We start from the raw sequence: 17,811 nt of genomic DNA, 5'->3' as shown, positions 1-17,811 counted from the left end.
GAACAACTGTGTGTACTTGCCTCCTGAATCTTAAGAACGGAGTTCTATAACTGAGCATGGTTTTAAAAAAAAATTAAAAAAAACATTTATTTCTGTGAAGAGAAAGAGAAGGATCTTCCATCCACAGTTTACTCCCAGAGTGGCTGCAATGATTCTGGCTGAGCCAGGCTAAAACTAGACGATTGATTCAGTCTCCTGGCTGAGTGACAGGTGCTTGCACGCTTGGGGCATCACCTGCTGCTTTCTCCATGCCAACAGCATGGTACTAGATTGGAAGTGTAGCAAGTGGGACATAATCTGGTACTCATGTGGGATGTTGCTATCGTAGGCAGTTCAGCCACTCCATCACAACCCCAGTTCCTGAACACGGGCCTTTTAAGCAGAGTCAGTCCACAGAGAGTGTCTTTGCCCTACAAGCTGGCACTCACATTATTAAATCCCAGTGAAGAGCTTTAGGAGGGGTAATTAGAAATATATTGTAGAGTTGTGTAGTTGTAAGACAATTTTTATGGGAGGGAAAAATCCTAAGCATTCACTTGGGCAAGTCTCTTAAGACTCTTGCAGATGAAATATTTCAGCTCATGAAGCTTTTATTTAGTAAGAGCAGCCAAAGAATTTTGGAGGGATTTTGTCTTTGCACTTTATTTTGAAGAACCTCACTTTTTTTTTTCATGTATGGCCTAACATATTCACAGGAAAATAATCGAATAGGTTCTTAAGACATAGTAAGTTTTTCTTTATGTTTCCTTAAGGAGTCAATTCCAAGCTTCAGTTTGAAATCCTGCCAGGTGCATCATCTGACTTGTTTGAGATAAATCCTGATACCGGGGAGATTGTCACCACCACCATGTTTGATAGAGAACTTCAGGAAGTCTTCACCCTTCGAGGTAAGGGACTTGTTGCATGCTTCAAAAAAAGTTGAATGGTGACATTTGACATTTTAGTGGATGCTTTTACATAAAATTTTACTGACCCAGCACCACATGATTAATTTAGTCTGATGCTGTGTTATTAGAATATATATATATTTTAGGCATGAATTAATGCCTACCATATGTGCTGTCTTTGTTTCCCATGTCAGTACTTGTGCGAGATGGAGGAGTCCCTTCCTTGTCAGGTACCACTACAGTTCTCTGCATCGTTGAAGATGTAAATGATCATGCACCAGAGTTTATCACCCCCCGTCATGACATTGAGATTCCTGAAAACCTAGAACCAGCGATTATCTACACTGTTTGGGCCTCTGATATGGATGCTGGCAATAATGGAGCTGTCACCTATCACATAATTGGTAAGTGCATTTTTTGTTAAAATTCTCCCTACACTGTCACTATAAGTGGATTGTTCTGTATTTGTTCATTTACTTGCTATATTTTGCTAGACAGCACATGCGCTCCCTCCCTTTGCCACCCTGAACCACTTCTCCTCTCAATTCTTGGAAAACTTGACTCTTGAGAATGCTTGTGACCTTTTTTCTGTGCTACCATTAGTGGATGTACGGCTTTACTTTATTTTGTTTCAGTCATATAATCAGTTGTTTTGCTTTGTGCCTTTCTAAAAAAGTTTGTTTATTTTGAAAGAGTTACAGAAAAAGAGAAGGAACAAGAGATCATCCATTTACTGGTTCACTCCCCAATGGTGGCAACAGCTAAGGCTAAGCCAGGCTGAATCCAGAAGCTTTGTCTGGGTCATCTACATGGGTGATGGGGGACAAGCACTTGAACCAGCTTTCCATACTAATTAACAGGAAGCTGGATTGGAAGCAGAGCAGCCAAGATACCAACGGCACCCATATGGGATGCCAGTGCTGTAGGTAGCAGCATTGCTTGTTTCATCACAATGCAAGTCCTGATTTTAGTTTTTCTGAATTAATATTTTCTTCCTGTATTCTTACATTTTATTCTTACAATATATTCTTGTATTTTATGTTTATAGTCTTGTATATTTTTATATTTTATATTTAGATTCTTATATATTTGTATTCTTGTATATTTATATTCTTGTATTTTATTCTTTTATTGCATCACATTCTAATAGGCTTATATATGTAAAAGCTAGATTATTACTTTTGTCATATTATTACTTTTGTCATTATTACTTTTGTCAAAATATGTATGTATAAAAACTTAAGATTTTCATACTATTCCAGAGACTTTTGTGTCCAAGTTCAAATGTTATTTTGGGTAAAATTGTTGTTATTAATACTGTAAAGTTAAAATAGCCAAAGTATATTTCAAATTTTGATAAAATATGGATAGTGATATAAACAATAAAATTCAATTGGAAATGGCATCTCTTAATGAGACGGGTGAGTTTGTGTATGTGCCTTGCTCCTGTCTAGCAGGAGACAGCACCAAGCCCATGACTGTGTTTCTTTATTAGAGCTGTAAGCATGTAGCATCTTCACTCACATTTTTTCAAATGGGGGAAATTATTATTACAGAATTAAATTTAGTTCCTGAATTCCTTCTGAGTTAGAGGGTCAAAAAAATCAATGAATCATCATTGCTTTCAGGTACCTCTATTGCCTAGAAACTTGAGTAGGAACTGCTTAGAAACTATGTGAAAATAATATGTGATCTAATTAATAGCAAGGATTTTTTTTTCTAACTGAAAAGTATGGTTTTCCCCAAGCATTGAAGATAGTTGCTATTTCAACATCAGGCACCAACACTAGGAATGACCCCTTACCTGGCAGCCCTTTCTGTGGGTGAAATGGGAGGCTTTTTAATCGATGAGGAGGGTGATTATAAAGACAAATGTCAAAGCTAAATATGCTGGGTCCTAGGTGAACAGAAGAGACAGAGATTGATTGCTTCCATCCATTGGTTCACTCCTCACATGGTCACAATGACTGGGCCTGAGCTAGTCCAAAGTCAAGAACCTAGAATTCCACCCTCTCCCAGATGGGTGTCAGGGGCACTTGGGTGATCTTCCTCTGCTTTCCTGGGTGTGTTAACAAGGAACTGGATATAAAGTGGAACATCTAGGCCTTGAACCAGCACCCCTAGGGACACTGGCATTTCTGGCAGCAACTAAAACCATCGCACCACAGTACCACCCCTAAACCACATCTCCCTAAATAATCTTCAGGATTATTTAAAAAATGCCTTAGAAGCTTTTCTGTCTAGGTGTTCAACTTTAACTTTCATTCTATTTAGTACCATGGAAGACGGTAAAGTGCAGATTCTTTGAAAGATCCAGATACGAATAAAACATTAATGTTGCTTATATTGTGGGAGAAATAGGCGGATGTCCTGCTGATTTTCTTATGACTCATGCCCGAAGTTCCATAGGGATGCAGAAGAGGAAACTTGCAGTGGTGTGGCTGGCGTAAGATTTGAGGGGAGTAACCCTGGGAAACATTAGTACATTCTGTTTTGTTAATGATAGCTGCAAATTAACATTATATCCTTTTTCTTATCCCCAACCTTTGTTTTATTTCCATAAGACATATTTTAATAATTCCAAGCAGAAACTATGTGAATAGAAACAGTTGTGGATGGAGTCCAGTGCAGTGGGGCATGAACCAATCCACACAGGCAATTAGACTTTCTGTTTCTTTGCCTTTATCTTTGGAGCCTCCCAGCTGCTCTGTTCCCTAAAGATGTCCAAATATTGCATCTTGATCCAATTTTTAAATGAACTGATGCTGTGAAGACTAAATAAAGTAAAATAGACAAAGCATTTTTTTTAAAGTCCAACACAGATACAGAGAAACTCTCAACTGTGATTTGTCGTTATTGAAGATGAAGATGTGGTTCACCGAAAACCACACTGATGCATGACGAAGGCTCCAGTGATGGGGTTCCTGCCACTCATGTAGGAAACCCGGATGGTTTTCTTGGCTGGGAGCCATTGCAGGAACTGGGGGGGACTGAACCAGCAGAAGGGAGCTTGTTCTGTCTCCAGAAATGGGGAGGATTGTTGGTGGGGTGGAATGAAACAACACAGCTGTTGAAAGTCAGGAAAAACATGTTGTAATTACTGATGGAGTTACGACATCACTGGGATTACATTATTTTGTGTATCCCTTGCTACAAGTTTGATAGAAGCTTATAAAGTGGGCATTTGGCACAGTGGTTAACACGCCACTTGGGACACCCACATACTAAAATGGTTAGAGTCATTACTGCCACCCTGTTTCTTACCCAGCTTCCTCTTAATTCAGCAGATGTGAATTAAGCAGCTGAGTCTCTGCCACATGGGAAACCTGGCTGGAGTTTTAGATTCCTATTTTTCGCCTAGACTTGCCCTGGCATTTCTGGACAATGGGAGCATGAACAAAAGGGTGAACTTCTTCTCTATCTCTATTTCTTCCTTTCAACTTTAAAAAATGAATTTAAGAATTGATTGTTTTAAAAAGTTCATAAGGTCTAGGACTCTGTCATGTTCAGTGTTTCCAGTGAACTTGCAAAGTTCTGGGATGCAAGGATCTGGAGTATTCCTTAACACATAGAGCTAGCAAAGGACTGCTGTTTCTGTGAGTTAGTTGACTTTTCATTTTGCTTCTTTGGTAGGTGGAAATACTGATGAGTACTTTGCCATTCATGAAACATCAGGAGAACTGTCGACCACTCGTGCATTGGACCGGGAGCAAGTCAGTTCTTTCACCCTTGTCCTGCTGGCCTCGGACCTGGGTGTTCCCCTCAGGAGCTCCATACTGCAGGTGCACATCAGGGTTTTGGATGACAATGACCACAGCCCTGCCTTTCCCATTCTGCACTACCAGGCCTCTGTGGCAGAAGATGCTCAGGTGGGAACGCCAGTGCTCATGCTGTCTGCTGTGGATGAGGATGAAGGCCTGAATGGGCACATTGAGTATTTTCTCATGGATGTAGCTTCCGGTACATTCACCATTGACCACACAACAGGCACACTGAGAACTGGCCATACTCTGGACCGAGAAGCCAGATCTGAGCATACATTCAGGGCAGTGGCCAGAGACCATGGCATGCAGGGCTCAAGGAGCACAACCGTCACTGTCACAGTGCATGTCACGGATGTTAATGACAATAATCCTGTTTGGGGACAGAATCCCTCTGATGTTCTTCTTTCCTCTTGGTCACTTCCAAACCAGAAGGTTGCCATCCTGAGAGCCAATGACCTTGACTTGGGGCCCAATGGAACTGTGATTTTCTGTTTTGCAGAGACTCAATCCATGTTTTCTATTGACCAACATACAGGAGAAATCAAGTTGAAGCAAAATCCGTCCCAAGAAAATTTCCCCATGTGGTTGCATTTAAGGGTTACAGATCAAGGGGTCCCAGCCAGGGCAACCACTGGTCTCCTGGTTGTCCACATGGAAGGGGAGGATGTCAGGATTTCTTTCAGTGACCCTCTATATGAAGGACTTGTGATGGAAGATTGTGAAGCAGGTGAGTGTGCCCTGGAGTTTATTTGTATATTATACCCATGTGGGCAAATGGCTTGAAACTGCAGATGCTATAGGAGTGCTATTCCAGATTCAGTTGTAAAAATTTGAGCCCAGCCAACTGTTGGCATCATACAGTCAAAATAAATACAGCTAAAGGTAGGATAGGGCAAAATTATGTCACTCTAATGGTTAGCCCTTCCACTGGCATCTGTGTGAGAATGCTACTACAGAGCAAGAGGATGGGTGTCTCTGACCAGCAGTGACACTAAAATGATGAGGCATACTCATGAGGGTCTGGGAAAAGCTAGAACTCCAACTGGACCCTTCACTGCCCAAAGCGGCTGCATTTAAACCTTTTTCTCCGCTGCCCCTTTCCCCATTGGCCTTGGCTTTCCTCTGCCGCTTCTCCAGCCCTCTCTCTGCCACCCTTCTTCGTTCTTGTCCCCATTTTCTGCTGCATTTCTCCGTTCTTGTCCCCGAATTTAGGTCTTACTACTTCTCTACTGCTTTTCCAGCCTTCTCTCTGCCACCCTTCTTCCCACCTGTCCTTCTTCTCCCATCCCGTCTTTCTCTGTGGTAGTCTCTCCGTCTTACTTCTCCCCGTGGGTCCACCTGGCACCACGTGATAAGCCAGCAGCAATGACATAATCGCAGCGAGGGCATCTGCCTATCCCTGCGACCTCCCGCCCACCGGCTGGTGAGACCAACTCTGCCCCCTGGCCCCAGGCCAGCCACCATCCCACAATGGCCCTTCCTATTCCGGCTTTCCTATTCTGGGGAGCGGCTTCAGCACCCCACTCCCCACAGATGGGGTGCCTTCATCCTGCTCTCCATGTTGTGTTTTCTTGATGCCTAAACAAAGTCATCTTTCTTTGTTGTCTTACATTTGGAATTGCTTTGTTCAAGTTGACTCTTCTTCATAGAACTTTGTGCTATCAAAGTCTATTTACTGAGAATTTTCTGGAAGTAATATAAGCAAGCAGGCAGGTTTGCATGGCAAGACATCAGTGAGTCGGGACCTCTCTAGAGATCGATGAAGGGCATAAAGTCTGGACTGAGAGGGAGAAGGGACTCCTGTGAGGCTATGGATGCTTACTTATTAAATGCCGCCATGCAGCGTCAGGGCTAGCAGGAGTTCACAGGCCCCGGGACATGTGCTGACACTGATGGAGGTTCAAACTGGCTGAAGCTTCCTATAGGATGGGAAGTCTATGCCGATAGGGACTGAAAGATTCTGTCAGACACTTAAAGGCGATTTTCTTTATTTTTTGTTGTTGTTGTTTTTGAATTCTAGTAGTTTTAACAGGTTGCAAATTCATTGATCAATGTTAGAATAGCTTTGGTATAACTTGTTTGTTCAGTGGCATGTTATAGCTTTTAGCATGGTTTGTTTTTTTTTCATCAAATATGCCTGCAAGTTTAAATTTTTATTTCAAATGAAATGTATATGCCTATTGGGAGCTTTTTGTTTATTTTTCCTTTTTGATGGGACACACAAAAATCTTTTCAGTAGATGCCACTTGATGTGCTGGGTACATTATTTTGGATATTATCATAAATTCCCATCACTCTAAACTGCTTTTAATATCTCGTGGCCTTTTTATAAAATGAAAAGGATTAAAAAACTCCATCCTATTTATATTTGCTTGACATTTTCTTATTGGAGATCCTGAGGGTTCAGATTTTGATTAACATTACGTTCATCTAACAACATTAAACATAACACCTCAATTGTTTAAAGCCAAGTAAATTTTCCTTTGTAAAAGACTTCCTTAGGTAGATAAGATCTCTTGAACAATCAGTCAGTAATTTCCACATGGCCTGTGGGAAGCCTCAGTCAGCTGTCACTAGTTGCCTGTGAGCCTGGGTCTGGCCCCACCACACTGTGACTGGAAAATTGTTGACCCCCTCACATCACATCCCCCCTGCCTGCCATCCAGCGCCCTCCCATGCCCTCCCCCACCATTCTCCCTGCCATCCCCCATAATCCCCTGCCATTCCCTGCCCTCCACATCGCCCTTTTCCCCTCCAGCCAAAAGAAAGGGGAGTTCATCTTCCTGCATCTTTTTAAAATGTAGGGACAAATCACTGTTGCCCACAGTGTTTCAATACACTAATATTTTTTAACTATTATTTTATTTTGGTGATCTTTACACTGTTGATTAGGTTGTGAAGGGTCAAAGGCTACAGGAAAGTGGGTAAGACCATTGTTTCTACATTCTCTTTTTTCCTTCCTGTATCTGTAGGGAGGAGAGAGAAACGGGAGAAGCCAAACCTAGCCTTCCAATCATCCCAGGGTCCCCTATGTGGGGCATGCTTTGAGGACATTACTCAAGTGGTTTTGATAGTTCAGCAGTTGTATGTTTTTTGCCGATCTTGCCATTCCAAGCATGATGCAATCTCTCCAGAATCTATTGGTTGACATAACCCACCTGAGATTCTCCACTTGCCCAGATATTCACTGCCAACACTTGGCTGGGGTAGTTGATCAATTTGTTCTGTCCTCTGTCATGGTACCAGGTGTTCTTGGCAGGCTCCAATGTATTGCCATATTCTCCATGTACACCTGGATATGCCATCCACTGCTCCATCTGAGTCACTGAGGAGGCTCAGCTTTGATACAAGCATTCGACAATCAGACTATGGAACCTGCAGTTCTCTTCATGGTTGGGGTTCTGAGTCCAGCAATTCAGTTGAGGGGAATCACCAAAGAAACTGAGGTGATCCCAGACCTAATTCTTCTGTGTGCTTGCCAGTACAGGGTCCAGCACAGTCTGTCACCCCAATTAGCTTATACGTATGCTGCTGGTTGCAATTACAGGATCAGTTCTGCCTCCAGCCTTGTCTTCTACACAAACCAATGGGTGTTGCAGCCCAGTCCTGCCCACCACACACTCCTCCCTCACACAAATCAGTGGGAGCTGCAGCCTAGTTGGGGTGACCCAAAATAACTCCCACCAGGCCTGCCCCCTGCCATGTTCCCATGCTTGCTAGTGTGTATAACAGACTTGTCCAGTCTGTTCCACATCCCATTCAGCTGTCATATGTGTCAATGAGCACTGAAATCTAGTTCAATCCAACCAGCCCCACTATCTAACCCATACATGTGCCGGTGGTGTCACTCTCTGTCTAGCCATGCCTGCCTGAGTCCTGTTTATCATGCATTCCAGTCAGATTGGCAACCCAAGAGGAAGGTGCCCACCCTTTCCCTAATGGGCCCACTCCCACTCCTGGATCATGTGCTCTCTAGGTGGTTCTGCAGTTTAACTTGACAGAATTAACCCCTGGTGCCAGCGTCTGCCAGCCGATGCTGTGGCAAAGCCTTGAACAACCCACACCCAATCTGACTTATGCTTACATCAGTAGGAACAGTCAACTCAGTCTGACATTTCTCTGATCCAGCTCACATGAGGCCAGCAGGTGTTGTATCCCTGCCCAGTATGGTCTGCCCCATCCCAATTCATGCTTTCTAGTAGAAGTGATGGTCATCAGGATAGCCCCTCGTAGCCCACCTGCCGGCTTTTGTCCCCTTCCCCCCAGTTCTCACGTGTGCTGGTTGGGTGCTGTGGCCCAGTCTGGCATGACCCATGTCAACTTGACATTTGCCAGTGGGTGCTATAGCCTTGCCGGGCCCTGCCTGCCCCCAGTCCCTGCTCATGCTGGTAGGGTCTACATCCTAGTGCAACCTAGCTGGCACCCAATCCTAGCCCTCATGTTTATTGGCATGTGTTGTAACTGAACCTGGCCTGACCCACACTCCATTCTGGTGCTCTGATTTGCCAGCAGGTAATGTGGACTGACCCTGCCTGGTTCACCCCAACCTGCGCCAAATGTATACTAGTGGGTACCATTCCCTGGCCTGGTCTGGGATGCTCCCTGTCATGGTTCTTGCACTCAGCTGCAGAGACTGTACCAACAGAGGAGTTCCCCAAGTTCCTCCATCAGAACCTCTCCTAATGCCAGATCTTGCACATAACACTGGGTCCATGGGTCAGTCCTACTTAGTCCACCTCTTGTCCTAACAGGAACAGTGGCCTTTCCTGACCAGCCTTCAGCCCATTCTGGTTTTTTTTATTATTATTATTGTTGGATATTACAGCTCAGCCAAGCCTGGTCCACCTAGCTCAGCAGGGTCAGAGACCTAGCCTAGCCTGTCCTACTCCTACCCTGGTTCTCACGAGCACCGGTTGGTGCTGGAGTCTAGCCCAGTTAGGCACACCCTAGACCCAGTCCACACTTGTGCCAAGTGACACTATAACCATATCATGATCAGAATGCAGCGCCTACTCTGTCTGCTGCACTTACCAGTGGGAACCACAGCCCAGCCAGGGCATCCCTGTTTGCTCCCCAAAGAGACCTGTTCCCAGCCATAGATTTTGCATGTGCTAGTGGTTTCTCTGACCCAGCCTGGCATAGTCCCTCACTGTCTTGACCTTTGCATTTGGATGCTGTAGCCTGGCCTGATTTGGCCTGCCCCCAGTCCCAACTCTCTCCAGCAGGTGCTGCAACCTGGCCCTGATCAGTCTGTTCACATTCCTGGTTCATGTAAACGGGTAGGTATGAAAGCCTAGCCTGGCATGCCCTGTGCTACAGCCTGGTTTCTGTACTTGTCGGTGAGCTAAGGTTTGCTCTGCCCTGTCCATTCTGCCTCCCTCCAAGACCAACACACATTTGCTAATAGTTAGAGCTACCCCATCCAGCTTGCCTGATCCCCAGGCCTGGACCATGTGATCACTATTGGGAGCTATGACCCGTAAGGGGAGTTTCCCACATTCCCCCACTTGCCCCTCCCAGACCCAGGTCTCATGCATGCCAGCAAGTATTAGGTCCTTGCCCAGTGCAGCCTGCCCCTCCATCTTGATTTTTATGAGCTAGTGAATATTGCATCCCAGCCTGCCCCACACCCTGATTTAGGATGGATATGTGGGTGCTGCAGCCCATATATGCCCAGACTATTTTTAATCCCTGTACCCATAGCGATGGCAGGTTCCATGGTGACACCTACTTCAGTCCATCCACACCTCAACTCAACTCTTGAGCTAACCAGCGGGGCTTGTATTTCCACAGGGTTGGGCTCACATATCCTCCCCAGAATCTACCCCTGGACCTGGTTCTCTCATGTGCTGGTTAGTGTCATGGCTCTGCCAAATGTGACTCATCCCCTGTTTCAACATTCAGTCAGGTACTTGGAGCTAGCCCTGCTAGACATGTCCCCAGACGTAGCTTTCGCATTGAGTAGCATGTGGTGGTCAGCACTGTTCCATGATAACAAGCCCTACTCAGGACTCATATGTAGGCTGATGAATCATTCTGACTCATACAGATCTTCTGGTCTTTTCCGTCCAGACCACCAGTTCTCAATCCCCTCCCTTATCTGCAAGTAAAACGACCCTGACTTTGGGAGTCCTTCAGAATTTATTCCTCACCGACGAACACAGTGGCCTTATCCATGCATGTACTTAGGCAGTAATTCCACATCAAGACCCCATAGCTTGCCAATGGGCAGTCAGTGGGTACAGCCCAGCAAAATGGCATGATATGCCCACCCAAAAGCCCAGAACTTATCACTTCTTGGCAGCAGTGACAGTGGCTGTGGCTAGGGTCCCAAACATTGTGTCCAACCTGGATCAGGTTCCCCTAGCAGCCCCCATGCTGCTAGGAGCTCCCACAAGCCAACTCTGAGGTTGAACTTACCTAGGCCCCTCCCACCACAAGATGGTGGTGGTGGGCAGAACCAGGGACCAACCTTAGCTCCTGAGAGATCCCTTCACAGTGTACTTACTGTGAAAGGAGAAGCCTCTTGGTCCCAGGCGAGCCTGTGACTCATTCACCACGTGGCAGTGGTGGCCGGGCCAGGGCCCCAAGCATCGAGTCTGATCTCACTCAGGTACCCCCTTCGCCACCATGCTGCTGGGAGATACCACCACCCAAGCTCCGAGGTAGAACTAATGTACTGAACATTTTAAAGGAAACTTCTAGCAACCAGTGACTTAAGGAATCAGGAATTTGAGAGGGAAGTAGAATTTAGCATTATAGGTTAGATATAACTCAGAGTGTAGCAAGGTGCAAAATGAAGAAGTGGAGACAGGAAATTCTGTTTTTCAGCAGCTTGGGCCATTTGGGGACAGATAGGAATATGGGAACCCCATTGGCTAAAGGAGGGTCAGAGTAGGTCTTGCTCTATTTTTCTAAGATGGAAAGCATTTGGGCACTTATAATTTGTGGCACTTTCAAGTGTGTGAGGAATTTGTAAGTGAAAATCACAACAAAGCATTTAGCAGAAATATCAGAGTTGTCTTTGTTTTGTTGTTGTTTTTCATTAGCACCTATTGTTTCTGGCTGTTGGAAGCCTGGTTCCCTGTTCTTTTGAGGATAATGCTGTCTGCAGAACTGCTGTGACAGGCACATGGAATCATTAAGTAGTGTGTGCGGATTGTGTTCACATTGCTTGCCAATTAAAACCATATTAAAGACATTTCTGTAAGCAAAATGTAATGTTAAGTGTTTTGGGAAACATTTGCCTCATTAAAAATAATTTTTGGAGCTATTTGGAAAGATGCTGAGTGTCTCAGAATCAAGTGGAGAATTTCTCATACTGAAATAGTGTGCAGCCTTTGTTCCTCAACCTGTATGGGCTCAGGGTTCTGGCTGCACCTCGGGTCCAAAAGACTCCCTTTGACAGTCCAGGGACTCTGCAAATTGAGGGTTCTCCTAGGAGGGGCAGCCTGGCAGTGGCCAGGCAGTGCAAGACACTAACAGGCCAGGTTCATGAGCAAGGAATGGGAAGGAGAATGATGGAGGGAGGGAAAGTGGGAAGGAGAAAAAGAGAGATAATGACCAGCTGACTGAGATCTTTACTCCTACTGGAACAGCTGGAAGCCAGGAGCTTTAGCTGGGTGCCCCACATGGGTGACAGGGGCCCCAACACTTGAGCACCTTCTTCTGGTTTTCCCAGGCCATCAGTAGAGAGCTGGAGCAGAAGAGGCTCAGCCAGGATACAAATCAGCAGCCATGTGTGTTACTGATGTCTCAGGTGGCAGCTTTACCTGGTACACCATGATATCAGCCTCTCTAAAATATTTTTTTAACTTAATTACATATTGCGTTATGTGACACAAGGAATCTGTTGTTAATATGCTAGATTCTCATGGTAACCACAAATGACTAGCATGTTTTAGAACTGTTCATGTGAATATGATATTATTTCAATGAGCACAGATTCATTAAAGTTTATAGGTACACTTCTAATAATAATTCTTCCTCCTCTCTCGTTCCTTCCTTACAGTACTTTTAAAGATCTATTTATGGGCCCGGCGCGGTGGCGCAAGTGGTTAAGGTCCTCACCTTGCACGCCCGGGATCCCATATGGGCGCCGGTTCTAATCCCGGCAGCCCCGCTTCCCTTCCAGTTCCCTGCCTGTGGCCTGGGAAAGCAGTCGAGGATGGCCCAAAGCTTTGGGAACCTGCACCCGCGTGGGAGACCCGGAAGAGGCTCCTGGCTTCGGACCGGCATAGTATCAGACGGAAGATCTTCCTCTCTGTCTCTCCTCTCTGTATATCCTCCTTTCCAATAAAAATAATAAAAAATCTTTTAAAAAAAAGATCTATTTATTTTTGAAGGACAGATTTTACAGAGAGGAGAGACACAGAGAGAGAGAATCTTCTATCCACTGGTTCATTTTCCAAGTGGCCACAAGCCGAAAGTGAGCCAATGTGTAGCCAGGAGCCTCTTTTGGATCCCCCACATGGGGGCAGGTGCCCAAAGACTTGAGCCATCCTCCATTGTTTCCCAGGCCATAAACAAAGAGCTGGATCGGAAGTGGCATAGCTGGGATATGGACGCATACTCCTGTGGATGCCTACATTGGCAGGTCGATATTAGCGTGATATGCCACCCTGCTCGCCTCACTGTCTTTTTTTTTTAACATGAATTTTAGTGATTGTGTAACAGTCTTGTTGTGGATAATCATAGCTCATTTCTTCTTAAACACATATCTATTTTCACATTTTAACACCTCTGGAAAAAAAGCTTACAATTAATAAAATGTTAACATGTAAATTCAAAATGCTTTCTATTTTAGTGTTACACACAATAATAGTTTGCCACTGATCTCTTAGATTTGATCAAATACTTGACAACATAATTATTCCCTATTGTTGAACATTCACATTGTTTTAATTTTTTTTTGCTATAAAAATATTACAATTAATATTTTAATGTAAGTATGTTTATTACTTAAACATAAATTGTAGTACATATTTTTTGTTCCTTCCTGAGGGAGAATCAACAGAACAACTGGTCACATGAGTATGAATATTTTAAAGCGCTAACACATGCATGGATATTACAAAATTCTTTTTCAAGTATACCAATTTATGGTTCTAACAGTACTTGCATGAGTTACAATTACCCTTTGTTTTTAAAAAATTTATTTGAAAGGCAGAGTTACACAGAGAAAGGGAATGAGAGGGAGAGAGAAATCTTCCATTTATCTTTCACTATGCAAATGGTTGCATCAGCCGCAACTTGGCCAAGCTGCAGTCAGAAACTTCTTCAGCTCCTCCATGTTGGTGCAGGCTCCCAGGCACTTGGGTCATTTCTCACTGCTTGCTAGGGCACATTAACAAGGAACGGAATTATAAATGGAGCAGATGGGGCTCAAACCAGTGCCAATATGGAATCTTAATGCCCCAGGCAGCAGCTATACTTGCTGCACCACAGCGCTAGCCCCACTGTCTGCCTTTCATTCATTTTTGAATTGTGTTGTAGTCACAGGACAAATGTTCCACTAAACAGAGTTCAACAAACAAACTGTAAAAAGACCCTGTGTTCAGCAGGAACGTAGACAAGGGCTATCAATGATAATGAAATTAAAGCAGGATTCTTTCACTTATGAACAGTAAGCTTCAACATAATTACAGATCATTAAAATTATAGTAGCTTAAAATTCTTGAACTTTGGTTTGACAATGATATAGAGCCAAATTTGATAAAACCGTATGATGCATATAAGCATTTCTTTTGTGTTCTTATTTTCTTCTTTTAGGTTTAGCCCCCACATGTAAGGAACATGTGGTATCTGTCTTTCTGTGTCCACCTCATTTCACTCTATGAAGCTTTCCAGTTGCATCCATTTGATGCAAATGATAGCATTTCAATATTTGTATAGCTGAATAATATTCCACTAGAAGTACATGTCATATATATAGATGTATCTTTATCTATCAATCCTATGATAGGCATCTTGGTTGAACACACATTTAGCTAGCATGAAAAGTGCTGCTATAGTCATGGTGGTATGGGTATCTCTTAGACAACGGGCTCATGTCTTCCGGATCACCTGGCAGGTCATTCCTGGTTTTCAAAGAATTCTCGGTACATTACTATGATGGTGTGTAGGAGTTCCCTGTTCTCTACATCCTCGCCAGCAATCGCTGCTGTCTGTGTTTGTGATGGTAGCCGTTCTGACAGGGATGAGGTGATAGGTCATGTTAGGTTTTTGACTTGAATTTCCTGTTAGCTAGTAATATTTTTCCTGTAGTTGTTGGCTATTTGTGTTTCTTCTTTTAAGAATTGCTGGTTGAGATCCTTTACCCATCTCTTACCTGGATAAGCTGTTCTGTTGTTGAGGTTTTTGAGCTCCTGATATATTCTGGATAGTAATTATTTAGTAATGGATGGTAGTTACTTAGGAAGCTTTCAAATATTTTCCCCATTATGTTGGATGGCTTTTCACTCTGTTTTTCCTTTGCTGTGCAGAAGCTTTCAAACTTGCTGTAACCCGGTTTTTCTAGTTTAGCTTTTGTTACCTATGTTTTGGGGGATTTTATCTCAGAAGTCCTCAAACATACCTGTGTCTCTAAATGTTACATCCACACTTTTGTCCAGTAACTTCACATTATCAGTTCTTACCTTTAGAATATTGATCCATAGAGTCAATTTTTATATATTTGGAGAGGTAGGAATCTAATTTCATTCTGCATATATTCATTGAGTTCTTTAGCCACCATTTATTTAAATGCTGACCCTTTCTCTAATGAAAGGTCCAGGCAACTTGTCAAAAATCAGCTAATGAAGTAACTTCTAGGCTCTCGAGTCTGTTTCATTTATCTGTGGGTTAGTTTTTATGCCAAAACCATGTTGTTTTAATTACTACAGCTTTTTTTTTTGTTGTTGTCAGATTTTATGATGCCTCCAGTCTGATATATTTTGTTGTTGTTATTGTTGTTATTGTTGTTGTTCAGGATCACTTTGGCTATGATTCCATATGAATTTTATGATCTTTCTCTAGTTCTGTAAAGAATAAAATTGATATTTTAATGGATACTGCGTTAAGCAGTGTAGCCATTTTAATGAGACTGATTCTTCCAGTCCATGAATAAGGAATATGGTTCCTTTTTTTTTCATTTCTTGATGATTTCTTCAGTGTTGTACAGTTTTCATTATAGAGATCTTTCACATCTTTTGCTAAATTTATTCCTGAATATTTGGTTTTTGTGACTTTTTTGAATTGGTTTTGTTTTCTGATTTTTCTTTCAGTGAGTTCTTGTAAAGCGCTACTGTTCTTAGTTTATTTTGTAATTTTCAGCTTTACTGAACTGGATTTTACACCTAACAGCTTTTGGATGGAATGTTTAGGTTTTTCCATGTGCAAACCATCATGTCATGTACACATATGGATATTTTTACTTTTGCTTCTCAGTTTTGCTGCCATGTCTTTCTTTCTACCTAATTGCTCTTGCTAACACTCCTAGAGAGTAAAATGGCTAAAATTGGACTGCCTTATCTTCTTGAAGATCTGAAAGAAAATGCCTTCGATTTTCCACAATCAGTATACTATATGTTGGTTTATCACATATAGCCTTCATAATTTGGAGATATCGTCCTTCTGTGCCCAATATTTGGAGATATTTCTTATGCAGGATGTTGAATCATACCACATACTTTCTTTTTTTTCTTTTTTTTATTATTAATTACATTGCATTATGTGACACAGTTTTATAGGTACTGGGATTCCCCCCTACTTCTCCCTGTACCCTCCCCCCCATGGTGGATTCCTCCACTTTGCTGCATTGCCACAGTTCAAGTTCTGTTGAGATTCTTTCATTGCAAGCATATACCAAGCATAGAGTCCAGTATCTTATTGCCCGGATAAGTTCAATGGCTTCTTGAAGGTAGAGGTGGCAGAGTATCATCCCGATCAATTAAAAGCCCCGACATAACATCAGCAATAATTTATAACATTATGGAATTAGTAGACATAGCATTGAGTAACCAATATGTTAAAAAGAATGCAAGTTCTTAACCACATCCTGTGACTTCTTCATTGACATTTCAATTTTAGTTTATAAACAACTGGCTTCTGTATACCTTAAAATGGCTATGGATTACTATTTAGCTGTCTTGTGTCTATTTTCATTGTAGCATTTAGCTTTTTATAGTGTTGAAGCGTAATTTTGCTGAACTTGGCTTTTTTTTTTCGGGAAGTCTAGACTGGCTTATAATTCTAACAAGACACATGTCAACAGTTTAGGTGTAGAACAGTTTTAAGGAGGGGTGTGCAGATAAATCTTCCATGCTTTAGTGAGGAGTAACTAATCTTTGTGTCCCACCTGGTAAGATATAAGTGAGTCCACATACTTTCTCTGCATCTACTGAGGTGACCATATGGTTTCTGTTTTCATCATTTTATGTGATATATAACATTTACTGGTTTGCAAATGCTGAGTGGTGGTCACCCTTGTATTATTCCTTGTTATCTCTAGGATAAATTCCTGTTGATCATGACAGATGATTGTTTCAGTGTGGTATGCGATTTGGTTTCCTAGTTTATGTTGACTTTTTACATTAGTGTTAGGTGTGTAGTTTTTGCATTGTGTCTTCTTGTGGTCTTGGAATTAGAATTATGTTGACTTCATAAAAGAATTGGTCAGTTCCAGCTTGCTCAGTATATGGATTCATTTGAAGTGTATATGTTACTTCTTAATGTTTTGTATGATTCTGTAGTATAACCATCATGTCCTGAACTTATCCTTGATTATAGAATTAATTAATTTTAATGCCATAGCTTGTTATGAATCTGCCTTGATTTCCTATGTATTCTAGATGTAATCTTGCTAGTTGGTATGTATTCAAGTTTATTTTTTCTAGTTTTCCTAATTTACTAGCAGATTTTTGTAGTAGTTTCTGAAGAACCTTTGTAGTTCAGTGCTTTCAGGTATAAAGTCTCCCTTTTCCTCTGTAATTTTACTTGAGCTTCCCCCCCCCCCTTCGATAGCTTGATGCTTATTGTTTGCTGTCTATAGGATTCTCTCCTTATGTTAAGCTTCTGACAATTGGACCACATTACAACTTGCATTACATCATGGGCGTTGAGTCTGCCTCAGCTTCTTTAAGCTTCCTCTACTACCATGTCCATTTCTCTTGCTGTTTTGC

General features: G+C 42.6%; 1 protein-coding gene across 1 annotated transcript in view; it reads left to right on the top strand.

The window, feature by feature from the left end:
• Positions 1-17,811, top strand: part of DCHS2 (dachsous cadherin-related 2) — a 288,223-nt gene that overhangs the window by 226,480 nt on the left and 43,932 nt on the right. Inside the window, exons 11-13 of the mRNA XM_040967397.1 lie at positions 753-887; positions 1,082-1,291; positions 4,521-5,378. Of these exons, the coding sequence (XP_040823331.1) occupies positions 753-887; positions 1,082-1,291; positions 4,521-5,378 (1,203 nt within the window). The remainder of the gene's footprint in view (positions 1-752; positions 888-1,081; positions 1,292-4,520; positions 5,379-17,811) is intronic.

The sequence above is a fragment of the Ochotona curzoniae genome, unplaced genomic scaffold, assembly GCF_017591425.1.
Source record: "Ochotona curzoniae isolate NIBS_2020 unplaced genomic scaffold, NIBS_Ocur_1.0 scaffold_4506, whole genome shotgun sequence".
Lineage (NCBI taxonomy): Eukaryota > Metazoa > Chordata > Mammalia > Lagomorpha > Ochotonidae > Ochotona > Ochotona curzoniae.
The sequence above is the reverse complement of the archived record's forward strand: the minus strand, read 5'-3'. Positions and strand labels throughout refer to the sequence as shown.